The sequence below is a fragment of the Capricornis sumatraensis genome, chromosome 8 (genome assembly GCF_032405125.1).
Source record: "Capricornis sumatraensis isolate serow.1 chromosome 8, serow.2, whole genome shotgun sequence".
NCBI classification, from domain to species: Eukaryota; Metazoa; Chordata; class Mammalia; order Artiodactyla; family Bovidae; genus Capricornis; species Capricornis sumatraensis.
Window position 1 is genome coordinate 83,373,114 of NC_091076.1, and position 12,820 is coordinate 83,385,933.

The 12,820-nt window shown below is 51.5% G+C and overlaps 1 protein-coding gene across 1 annotated transcript in view; it reads left to right on the plus strand.

The window, feature by feature from the left end:
* Positions 1–12,402: 12,402 nt before the first annotated feature.
* LRRC75A (leucine rich repeat containing 75A) overlaps positions 12,403–12,820 on the plus strand; it is a 33,934-nt gene continuing 33,516 nt past the window's right edge. Inside the window, exon 1 of the mRNA XM_068978775.1 lies at positions 12,403–12,654. Coding sequence (XP_068834876.1) covers positions 12,403–12,654 — 252 coding nt within the window. The remainder of the gene's footprint in view (positions 12,655–12,820) is intronic.

Consider the following 12,820-nt stretch of genomic DNA (forward strand, 5'->3'; position numbering starts at 1 on the left):
AGAGTCAAAATTAGAAAGTTGTGAGTCCATTTAACAGTGATTGCCCTTTGGAGATGGTGTTCAGAGTCTCATCTCCCAAGTTTTTTCCATTCATTCCATACATTTTTATTTCTTGGTAGGGTCTCAATTCATTCTCTTGAAATCAAACTTTCAAGTCCTTCCAGTGACCTGTTCTTCAGCATTTGTCACCACTGACTGCTCTTTCTGGAACTTTCTCCATCCTTAACTTCCACACCAGTCATCCAAGACCCTGTTTCTTCCTCCTTTGCTGTCTTCCTCTGACATCTCCTCTGAGTTCTCTTCAAAGTTCCCCCCGCCCCACCTCCTCCAGTGTGTTAAAGGATGCAGTGCCCGCTGGTCTGCTTGTCCTTGCCCTCATCCCCAAACTCACTTGGGTTCAGTTACTGCTCAATGTGGGGTTCTCGACCTCACACTCTAGTTAGGTCTTGTGCTGTGCCAACATGCATCTCGGACTCAGCATGCGCAGGACAGAAGTCATTTCCTCCTCACGTTCTTGCTCCTCTAGCTGCTTCTCTTCCCCTCGGCGTCTTCCTTCCCCTCTTCCAGCTTGTGACCAACCCTGTCCATTCTGCGTCCTCAGCGTCCCTCTCTGACCGGCCTCTCCTGGCCCTGTTGCATCCTGCATCCCTGTTTCCATCTGTGAGCCCAGCCTCCTCTCCTCACCCCGAGTTCTGCACCCAGTGGCTCCCCCCACACGTTCTCCAGAATAATCACCCCACGCAGCTTAGCCCTGTCGCTGTTCCCTCTTCTCCCTGAGCCTTTTAACACTTCAATACCCTTAATGCAGGATTAAGCCCCATGTCCGGGTCATCTAAGGCCATTTGTGGCCAGACCCCTGCCACCCTTCCCAGCCTCTGCTCTATCCTGGGCACCCTATATCCCAGCTCTGTAGAATCGTTGGCAGGTGCCCCATGTGCCAAGCTACAGCCACTTCCTCTCTACAGAATGCCTCCCCTTAGTCAGTTGCCTTTAATAACTGGTTTATGGGGACGCCGCCTTGGGGCCCTCTTCCCCCTTATGACTCACTGTCCCCACCCTGTGTTTATCACCATCACAAGCTCTATTACACTTCACTGCATTTATCTGATTACAAGTCTGTCTTCCCTGATGGACTATAAATTTCATGACACATGGTAGGCTTTCAGTATGCATTCCATGGATGGATATCGCACGGTAGGCTTTCAGCATGCGTTCCACGGATGGATCTCACACATATAAACTCCACAAAAGGGCCGCTTTGTTGTTTTGTCACAGCTGTATCCTCAGCCTGCTTTGTAGCAGATAGTCAACATATTTGTTGACTCTGTGAGTGAGTACAAATAAAAATACTCCAAGGGTATATAATAGGCACATATCCTAGAGGCTGACTTTCTGGGAGTCTATGAATCGACGGAGTTTTTCCTTCAAAGCTCAAGGAGACCTCAACCACTCCTTGATGGCCAGAAACCAGCCGAGCAACCGTGGCTTCCTCCTGGGCCTCTGGATGACTCACAGGACGCCTTTCTTGGGGAGGAGTGGGAGGAGATGATGGTTAACAAAAATAACCACAGACACAGATCATCAAGCCTCCGTCTGTGGAGTGAACAATGGGGGGTGTGCATCCCAAGGTGTCTCCCAGGCAGGGCAAAGCAGGTGTCTGTCCTTCCAGAAGCAGTGAGATTCAAACATGTACACGATCCGAGAGTCAGCCAGCCTTCCCATAGAGAAAATAAAACTGCCGCAGCTCCCAAGGCACCCGCTGCTGGTGTTACATGTGAGCATTCTTTATAAATTGTGAAGGAAACACACACTGGTGATTATTAAAGTTAAGTTGATTTTCCCTCTTTGTGTCTTTTTTATTTTTACAAAGGGTTTTTAATCTCATTTGATAATGACATCAACCAGGAGAAAAGAGCAATTTTTTAAAAACTTAAAAGTTGTTTTATTTTGTACTGGAATATAGCCGATTAACAATGTTGTGATAGTTTCAGATGCACAGCAAAGGGACTCAGCCATAGATACACATGTATCCACTCTCCCCCAAAACTCCCCTTCCATCCAGGCTGCCACATAACATGGAGCAGAGTTCCTTGTGCTATGCAGTAGGTCGTTATTAGTTATCCACTTTAAATATAGCAGAGTATGAAGATGTCCATCCTGAAGTCTCTTAACTATCCCTCCCTCCACCTTCAGTCCTCTCTGGCAACTGCTTAGTTCAGAGACGTGCAATTTTACAGGTAAAGAAAAAGACTCAGAATCAGTAACTTGCTTAGAACATGATTTTCTGTTTTTATAGAACATGATTTTCAAAGTGGTCCAAGGACCTGCAGTAACAGCATCACCTGGGAACTTGATCAGCACATACCTGTGGGCCCCACCCGGACCCACCAAATCAGACACTCTGGCATGAGGCCCAGCTGAGTGTTGTCACAACCCTCTCCTTGCCCACCCCTTGACTCAGATGCATGCCCAAGTTTGAAAACCCTTGACTTAGAGTTGTGCAAGTAGCAGGTAACAGACCTGGGCGAGAACCCAAGGAGGTCCTCCATGCTGTCTTTCCTTCCTTGTCTGTTAGTAGCTAAACGTTTCCTGCTCCAACTTGCTCCAAGAGGCCCTGCACACACCCCTTCCAGCTACATCTTCACTTTCCTCTAGTCCACTCTCCCCTCGTCCCCACCAGCCTCCTCTGTTCTTTAGACATGCCACTCCTTTCTACCCAGGACCTTTGCACAAACTGTTAGGTCTTCCTGGAATGCCATTCCTCCTGCCTCCATTCTCCTCAACTTGAGAGGAGCATCCTCTTTTCAGAGGGCCCTCCTTGGGGCACCTCCCAGATCGCCAGGTCCCTCTGTTTATTTTCATCACAGCGTTTGACACCTTCTGAAGTTACCTTTTTCTGTTTGCTGGGAAGCAAACTCCCTGAGGCAGGGTCCCGTCCTTCCTGTTTGCTATCTTGTCTCCAGAGCCCACCCCAGTGCACAGCACACACTCGAGCATTTATCACATAAACAAACCACAAACTGGAGGCCATTTCCTCCGTTCCCAACTCCTGTGAGAAAGGGCCAGCCTCGGCGCTCCCTGGGGAGGGAAGCAGGGAGGGCAGTTGGCGGTTTCGCTGAATACTGGAGGGCACCTGATGAAGCGCCCACCCAGGGCTCAGTCCCCAGGGAGAAGCACATCAATGAATTAAGTGCAGTTTCCACAGATGGGGGAGGGGATGGAAGCTGGTTCCAGATGAGAAGAGTGCAGAGGGGGAGACTTTCCTTAAGACTGGGGAAGGACAGCGCTTTGATTATTCTTATTGATGGTTAAAGACAACATCCTCTCAACAAATACTTCAGTGTACAGTACAGCGATGTTACTATACATACATTGCTTTCCTTAATTGGAGGACAATTGCTTTACAATGTTTTGCTGGTTTCTGCCACATATCAACATGAATCAGCCACAGGTATACATCTATCCCCTCCCTCCTGAGTCTCCCTCCCACTCCCACTCCATCCCATCCCTCTAGGTTGTCACAGAGCACTGAGTTGAGCTCCCTGTGTCACGCAACAAATTCCCATTTGCTATTTTGCACATGGTAGTATGTATGTTTCCATGCTGTTCTCGCAATTCGTCCCATCCTCTCCTTCCTGCACTGTGTCCACAAGTCTGTTTTTTATGTCTGCATCTCCATTGCTACCCTGCAAGTGGGTTCATCAGTACCACATTTCTAGATTCCATATATATGTATTAATGTACAATATTTCTCTTTCTCTTTCTCACCACTCCTTAATGGACTCTAGGTTCATCCACCTCATTAGGACTGACTCAAATGTGTTCTTTTTTATGGCTGAGTAATATTCCATTGTATATATGTACCACAACTCCTGTTCCATTCATCTGTTGGTGGACACCTAGGTTGCTTCCATGTCCTAGCTATTGTAAAAAGTGCTATAACAAACATTGGGGTACATATACATACGTTGCTGTACAGCAAATCTCTAGCACATTTTATCTTGCAGGAGTGAAACTAATGCTGTCAAACAACAACTCCTCACTTCCCCTTCCCCCAGCCCCCGGCAGCCTCCGTTCTACCTCCTGTGTATATGACCCTGACCACTCCAGGTACCTCATATGTCTAGAACCATATAGTATTTGTCTTTCTGTGGCAGGTTTATTTCACTCGCAGAATATCCTCAAGATTCATTTAATGTTGAAGACATGACAGGATCTCTTTCATTATTAAGGCTGAATAATATTCTACTGTATGCATAGATTACATTTACTATATCCATTCAGCCATTCATGGACATTCAGCTTGTTTCCACCTCTTTGCTCTCGTGAATAATGATGCTATTAACAAGCGAGTACAAATATTTCTTTGAGATCCTATCTTCAAGTCTTTTGGATAAATGCCCTTCAATGAAATTGCTGGATCATATGGTAGTTCTTTTCTTTAGTAAGTTTTGTTTGTTTGTTTGTTTTTGGCTGTGCCGGGTCTTCACTGCTGTGCGCGCTTCTCTCTAATTGCTGTGAGCGGGAGCTACTCTACAGCTGTTGTGCACAGGCTTCTCATTGGGGTCACTTCTCTTGTTGCAGAGCACAGGCCCCAGGGCCCGTGGGCTCAGTAGTTGTGGCTCATGGGCTCAGCCACTCTGTGGTGTGTGGGATCTTCCCAGACCAGCGATTGAACCCGTGTCTCCTATATTAGCAGTGGACTCTCTACCACTGAACCACCAGGGAAGCCCATGGTAGTTCTATTTTAATTTTTTGAGAACTTATCTCCTAGGGTGGGTTTTGTTCTCTTTTTTTTTTATGCTGACCATTCTAACAGGTTGAGGTGGTATCCCATGGCTTTGGTCTGTATTTCTCTAATGGTTAGTGGTGGTGAACATCTTTACATACACCTGTTGGTCATTTGTATGTCTTCTTTGGAGAAAACTCTATTCAAGGCTTCTGAAGGGACCACTCTTTTTTGGAAAGGAGTTTTGCAAGAGGTAGAAACCCACTGGTGTCCCAGTTACATGAAGTGCTCTAAATGGGGGGCAGCTAGTGGTTGCCCAAAATGGGAAGGACCAGGTAACACTACCCTAGTGCTCAAGCTTGAAGGAGTATAAGAGGTGGCTCTTGCCTTCATGGGGACCACACAGGCGACGTCAGCCAGAGCGGCAGCTGAGATGGTGTGGTCCTTACTCCATATTCTGGATGTATAACTCCCTGGATTCCAGAACAATCTTAAGGAAGGCATGGCCCTGATTTTGACTGTAACTGTCTGTTTTTGTTTAAATTGTAATAAAATTCACATAACATAAAATTTACCATCTCGGCCATTTAAAAAATTTGTTTATTTATTTGGCTGCACTGGGTCTCAGTTGCAGCACATGGGATCTTCCTTCTTCATTGCATCATTGGGATCTTTACTTTTGGCATAGGAACACTTAGTTGCAACATATGTGATCTAGTTCCCTGACCAGGGATCAAACTTGGGCCCCTTGCATTGGGAGCACAGAGTCTTAGCCATTGGACTACCAGGGAAGTCCCAAGATATTCTTTGATACAATTAAAAACAACCAAAATTTAAGAAAAAAAAAAAAAAAGATACCTTTTAGGAGCACATACTTCCCAGATGGCTCAGATGGTAAAGAATCCGCCTATAATGCAGGAGACCTTGGTTTGATCCCTAGGTCAGGAAGATCTCCTGGAGAAGGGAATAGTTACCCACTCCAGTATTCTTGCCTAGAGAATTCCATGGACAGAGGAGCCTAGCAGGCTACAGTCCATGGGGTCACAAAGAGTCAACCATGACCGAATGACTAACCCTTTATCGCTTTTATAAATGCAATACAACTACCTAAAGTACGTGGAAACAGAGAAAATGGATGAAACAAGAGTGGGCATGTTTTGAGAAGTTAAAGGGGGACAAGGAGGACATGTGAATAACCTAGTCTCTCTAGCTTTGGATGTGTTTGATTTCTCCATTATGTAGAGAAACATTAAAATAATATAAAGAGAAAGGGGGGTCAGGCAATGGCATACAGGGATGAAAGGTTGCTTATTGCCATGGGTCTGGTTTGGCTTTGTTTTGTTTTGGATGGTGAGCTCGTGGGTGCTTGTTACATAACTAAACAACCAAATTAAAGCAAGCCATACATGGAGAAATGGAGAAACAATTAGGGAAGTAGAAGGAAAGTGTGCAGTCAGCCTTGTACATGGTTCTCAGAGGCCCTGAGTGGATGGATTCTAGGACGTGTCCTCCTGGAGCTCCGTCTGCAAGGCGAGCGTTGGAACTTGTGGAGCCCTGGGTGCTCGTTCTCCTGATGCAACCAGCCCTTCTCCCTCCCAGGTCACTTCTCTCACTTGCCTTGCTGACAGTCTGAGAGTGTTCTTGCCAGCAAAGGCCTGGGTCAGTTATCCTGGGACTTCAAGCTTCCTAATGAGAGCTGGTCCTATGCCAGGTATATCACCAGTGGTCTGCTTGCAATTGGGGATTCAAACACAGGGGTTCACGTTCGCCCCCAGCACACAGTAGCATTCAGGGCCCCTGAAGACCTCAGCATGTGTGGGAACAGCTGCCAACAGAGAAGTGGGCTGGCGGTATCCTGCAAGGGGGAAGGGTCTTCCTTTAAGAGAAAAGTGGACTAAGAGAGAGGGCCCCTGCATTGTGCGTGCATGTGCCTTCCGTGTTCTCTCGGGGCCAGCTCTTCAGGGACGCTCTCAACTCCTCTGAGCACAGGAGTGGTCTGGCCCCTTGGCAAACTTATCAAGACCTTAGGGGAGAAAAACTCCTGATTGCTTCCTCCCCACACCCAGCTCTTCTGGCTCTTCTCAAAGTGCAGTCCCCAGGCAGAGCCACCTGGCAACATGGGATCCCTGGAAACTCATTACAAAGGTGGCTGGTCCCAGTTTCTTTACTGAGTCAGAAACTCTGAGGCTGGTGCTCGGCGGTCTGTCCCTTGACGAGCCCTTCTGGGGACTCTGATGCCTGCTCCAGTTTGAGAACCGCTGGAGGACGTACATTGGGTCCCATCCCTGTGTCCTGGCATCACCTCCGTCCCTGACAGTACTCCACAGGTCTTTGCTTCCAAGACCTACAGTCGCCCAGTTTGCCCCAAGGAACCCCAGCACCAGCAGGTCTAATCCCTCACTTCTGGGCCCTGATTCTTGAACTGCTGGAGCAAAACCTCATGGAAGCAGGATGCTGCACCAAGCTCCTGTCTCCTACCTGCAGAGGGCTCTGGTCATGCCCATCCTGCCTGGGCTCCCCTCCAGCTGCCCAGAGAGCTCCCTTTCCTTCACTGGTTACTCACCCAGCTTTTCTTCCATCTACAAACTATTTATGTCTTTCCTCCTCCTTTCCCAAATCTGTGCCAGAGTCTCCCTGAGGCTGGTCTGAGACTCATCCCTCCAGCGACATCCTAGGCCACCTCCCACCACTGGGTGGGACGTGGCTTAGGTGTGCTTCCTCTCCTGTGCTCTTCCTGGCCAACTCCTTTCCTTACATTCAAGGACAAACAGCACCAGCAGAACATTTTCAAATAAAAATTTTTAATTATATTGACCATCTGTATTCTCTAAGGATAAGACGGCGTCAGAGAATGAGATGGTGGGGAGGTACCCCCAATTCAATGGACAAGAGCTTGGGGAACTCCATGAGATGGTGAGGGACAGGGAGGCCTGGCGTGCTGCAGTCTATGGGGTCGCAAAGAGTCAGACATGACTTGGCGACTGAACAACATGTTCTCTAAAGCAGTGCGGACCTGGGTTTGAATTCTGACTATCAAGGAAGCACTAGCCAAACTCTGTATTTTTTTAAACATCAGTTTCTTCTGCTCTAAAAAGGACTATCAAAACATTTTTGCATGATTATTAAGAAAAGGCTTCAATATTATCAGTGTAAAATGCTTTGCAGCTATAAGAGCTTGACATTGTGGATAAAAATATTTAGTATTTGATCCATGAATTAGATTTTTTTACTTAAACATTTATATAATCTGAAAGACCTTTAATTTTAACTTCAAATCTTACAATAGAAGAAACTGAAGTGAATGTTCAAAGAAAAATCATGATGAGAATTTTGTAATTCCTGGTTTGATGGTGAGAAAACTCCAATGCATCTCAAGTTACCAAAATAAGATGCTTAAATAAAAAAGAACAACCAAAAGGCTCGATTCCTGGGTTCCCTCTAAATAAATGCTCCAGCTTACTCGTAACAAACCACCACCAAGAAGGAACTTTCCCAAGTCAACCAGCTACCAGCCAACTCACAGCCAAGTCTCTTGAAAGAGGGAGCTACATCAGCACTCTCAACTTTCTTACCTCGATTCCCTGCAGACTGATTTCCTGGAGGTCACCTGTAGTTCCCATGTTAACATGCCCCACTGGCATCTTAGTGCTCTGGTTCCTGAGCACCCGCCATGCACGGGGGTCCACACAGTTTTCATTCAGCACATTTATGCTGAGCTCCTCCACTGGCCACCAGTGGACAACCAGCCCTTGAGGAGATCCCAGGCCAGGACAGCAGCATCGGGCTCAAGTAGTCAGACTAGGAGAAACACGAGATGGACACATATCCGGCTGGTGGGAGGCAAGGGAAGAAGAGGAGCCGAGCAACGAAGGGAAGGGTGGGGGGGTGCTCCGGACAGAAGAGCACCTGCCAACAAACAGTGCAAACGAGATACACGGTCGTAGTCACAGGGTATTGCAGTCACATGGACGATGGCGCGGGAGGCATTGAGGAAAGGCTTCCTCAGGGAGGGGACACCCAAACCAAGTCTTGAGGGACACCCAGTATCTGTTAAGGAGGTGAAGGAAGACACTGCAGTGTGTGCAAAGGCACAGGAGACAGCATCTCGGGACGGGAGTGAGTAACACCAGGTGGTGACAGCGTCGCTCGTGGGGGCAGCAATGCACGCTAAGTAGTCTTTTGTTTTGTTTTAATTTTTTTAATTTTTGTTTTTGTTTTTTAATTTTTTAAATTTAAACTGGGTCTCTGGTGCTGTATGAGGGCTCTCTGATTGCAACAAGTGAGGGCTGCTCTTCATCTTGGTGCACAGGCTTCTCACTGTAGTGGATTCTCTTGCTACAGCGTGGGCTCAGTAGTTGTGGCGCACTCGCTTAGTTGCTTTGCGGTATGTGGCATCTTTCCAGACCAGGATCGAACCCATGTCTTTTGCATTGGCAGGTGGATTCTTATCCACTGCGCCACCTGGGAAGTCCCATGTTGAGTAGTTTGGACAGAAAGGGATATAAGTCACTGAATCCTCTGTGTGTGTGTGTGTGTGTGTGTGTGTGTGTGTGTGTGTGTGTGTGGTGTGTAACTTTCCCCTTTAGTTAGAAAGAAGTTAAAAGAAGGCTGTTGTGATGTAATGACTGGGGTGAAAACGACAACAATGTGTGTCCAGCAAAGATCCATGTTTCAAGTCACATTCGTAGCTGGGCTTTCAGGTCAGACAGATGAATCCCTGCCTGGCCCATCACTAACATGTCCCAGAGCCCATATGCTCAGCTGTGAACTCAGGGCAGAAGTGAGACTGACCTCACAGCTGTTTAAAAGGATGAAAGTGCACCGTACCAGACAGTGCGAGATGGAGCCCGCAGTGAACACGCACAAACGAGCGCCACCCCCTGCGCATTTTCACCAGGACTCACCACACGCAGGTGCTCCGATACCCGGGGCACACCGCGGCTCCAGGGTTTCCGGCTGCTCACAGGAAGCAGAGCCCGCGGAGGGCCGGTTGGGGAGGCCTGGAAGAGAGATGTGCTTGTTTGTGGAGTGTGAAGCGCCCGCTGGCGGAAGAGAGACTCCTTCAGGAGTGAGGGCCTGCCTCACTCCTTCCCATCTCACCCTGTGTGCCAAGAAGCCAGAACCCCTAGCCACCTTACACCCGGATCACTTCTCAGTGCTGTGTTTGTTCCCTCCAGGCTTGCTCACTGCTTCCGAGATAACCGGTAGATTCCCCAGCCAGGTATCCTCCACCCTTGGTGATGTAAACCCGCGACAGGTGCAGCATCCCAGTGGGACTCGGAGGCCAGGGGAGCCGATGCAGATATGCTGATGTTCACACTACGTGTGCCTGAGTAGAAAGCCGTACATTTCTGATACAGGAGTGTCACGTCTTCCATTGGCATCCGAGGAGCAGTGACAGGTTAACTTATCAGCTTGTGAGTTGGAAAGCAAGACCTAGAGTCATCAGTGTGTGCTTGTCTCGTGAAGCCATGAGGATAAATAACATTGCCAAGGCAGAGGTCTGTGCCTGCACCCAGGTGGCTGCGACGAGGAAAGGACTCAGCTAACACAGGAAGCCCCCAGAGGGCGTCCCTGGAGGAGAGCAGTATCCCCATAGGCCAAGGGAGTGCAGTTTTCTTCGAAACAGAGTAGGGAACGGGATCAGTTGCTGCTTAAGAGTCAAGGAAGACTGAATGTGGCCACTGAATTTAGCAACTGGGTCACTGGCAAGAGACAGTGTGTGAGGAATGAATGGACGTAAATACTAGGCATTTCCAAGAAACTTGGCTCGAAAGGAAAGAAGAGAGATGGGGCCTTGGTAACGGAGAGATGGGAGCAAATACAAGTTTCCTTTCTAAACAGATGGAAGAGGGCTTCCTTGGTGGCTCAGTGGTAAAGAATCCACCTGCCAGTGCAGGAGACACGGTTCCATCCCCGAGCTGGGAAGATCCCACATGCCGCGGAGCAACCAAGCCCATGCAGGAGCCGGAGTACCGCAGCTAGAGAGTAGACCCCACTCTCAGGATCGCCTGGGCCACTTCCACCAAGAGGGTGTTGTCCCAGCCCCACACCCTCCGGCCAGTCGACGTGCCAACTCCAGGTGCAGTGTGCCTCCAGGTAGGGGGAGCCCACCATCCCTGGGAAGGGGCCAGGTCAGCAGGTTTCCTGGTGGCCACCTTGCCTGTGATCCTGCAGGTTAGAGATGAGAGGCACCGAAGTGTCTCCCAGCCAGGGTCCTCTGGAGACGCTGACACACAAAGGGTGAGGATTAATTTGGAAGATGTCACCCAGCCCTGCGAAACCAGTCTTCAGGAAGACTGAATGCTCTCTGCCAGCAGAGCTGGGCATTCGGGAGCCGGACGTCCAAAGGGAAGAGCAAGCCAGTGAGGGCCACACAGGGCCATCCTCCAGGGACTGGGGGTTGACACAGCAGTCAGTCACAGAGTAGGACACGTGTATCCTCCCGGAGTTTCTGACACCACCACCCCTATCTTAACTCTCCCAGTTCGTGGCACAGTGTTCTCATCCCACAGAGAAGAGCCCTGCCGGATGCTCCAGGCTCAGGACCCAGCTCTCCTGCCCCACAGGAGCACCCAGGCCCTGGGTCAGAGGCAAGAGACATGACTGCTGCTCCTCCTGCAGCCCCAACCTGGGACCAGGGCAGTCACCCCAGGCCTCTGGTGGTCAGGCTGGGGAAGGTCCCCAGGTGCCTGGGCCTTCTCTCTGGCTGGGCTGCCCTGGGCGTTCCAAGCACCGTCTGAGCCAGGGGGTGATCTGGTGCACTAAGGACAGGAGGGTTGGTCTGGCCAGGTGGGGGGTGGGGTGGGAGGTAAATGGGGACAGTAGGGACATGCAGTCGGGCCTACTTGCAGGCATGCTCCTGCTGCTTTGCATGGGATATACCCTCAGGACCCTTCTCCGGAGGTGTGCTAGCAAAAACGAGAAAAGGACTCTTCTTTGCCCTGGATGGTCCAGCTCTTTTGAGACTGGACTGTTGCAGGCTACGGAGTCGTCCTAACACAGCCTTGCACCTGGTTTCTGCACCACCATCGGCCCTCACTGGCCGAGTCTCAAAGGAGTGTCCATCAGAATCAGCCAAGAGGCTAAAAATGCAGATCGCCAGGCCCCACGGCGGAGATTCTCACTGAGCGGGTCTGGGGCGAGACTGGGAGTCGGCGTTCTCAACAAGCCCTCAGACGACTTGGGCGCGGATGCTCCGCAACGCCCACTTTGAGAAATCCGACTCTGGGGCTGAGACTCCAGCCCCGCTCCGCCTCGATTCTCCAAACTTTCAGCATGTCGCCTGGGCGCATGTCCCCCCGCCCCGCTCCGTGGGTCTCATCCACGCGCGATCGTGTAGCATCTGGGGAAAGTGGTGAGGACCGGGAGGGGGCGCAGGGCGGGCGAGCGGAGCCAAGGGGCGGCGAGGCGACGAGGGGCGCGCCGGGCCCGGAGGCGCGCGTTGGCGGGGCCGGGGGCGGAGCGGCCGGGCCGGGGCGGGGCCGGCGGGCGGCGAGCGCCGGGGGAGCGCGCCCGGGGAGCGCGGAGGAGGAGCGCGGCCGGCGCCCCCGCCCGCCCTCCCGCCCGCGCGCAACAGTTCCCCCAAAGTTGCGCCCGGGAGGCGCGCGCCGGGCGGCCGAGGGGCGGGCGGACGGCGGCGGGGACGCGGAGAGCGCGGCGGCGGCGGCGGCATGGGCACCCGGCAGACCAAGGGCAGCCTGGCGGAGCGAGCCGGCCCCGGCGCGGCGCCGGGCCCCCGGCGCGAGCGGCCCGACTTCTGGGCGTCGCTGCTGCTGCGCGCCGGGGACAAGGCGGGGCGCGCGGGCGCGGGCGCGGGGCTGCCCCCCTACCACCGGCGCGTCGGCATGGTCCAGGAGCTGCTGCGGATGTTGCGCCAGGGCCGGCGGGAGGAGGCGGGGACGCTGCTGCAGCACCTGCGCCAGGTGAGCGCCGGGAGGGGGGGCGGGGGCGCCCCGCCCCTGCCCAGGAGGCCCCGGGGCGCCAGGGGCACCGCCCGGGCCCCTTCTCGCGGGGACCGGGCCCGGTCTAGCCGCAGGTGCCTCGGCGCTGCCCCTGAATTTGAGGCCTCGGGGCAGGGCGGAGGAAGGC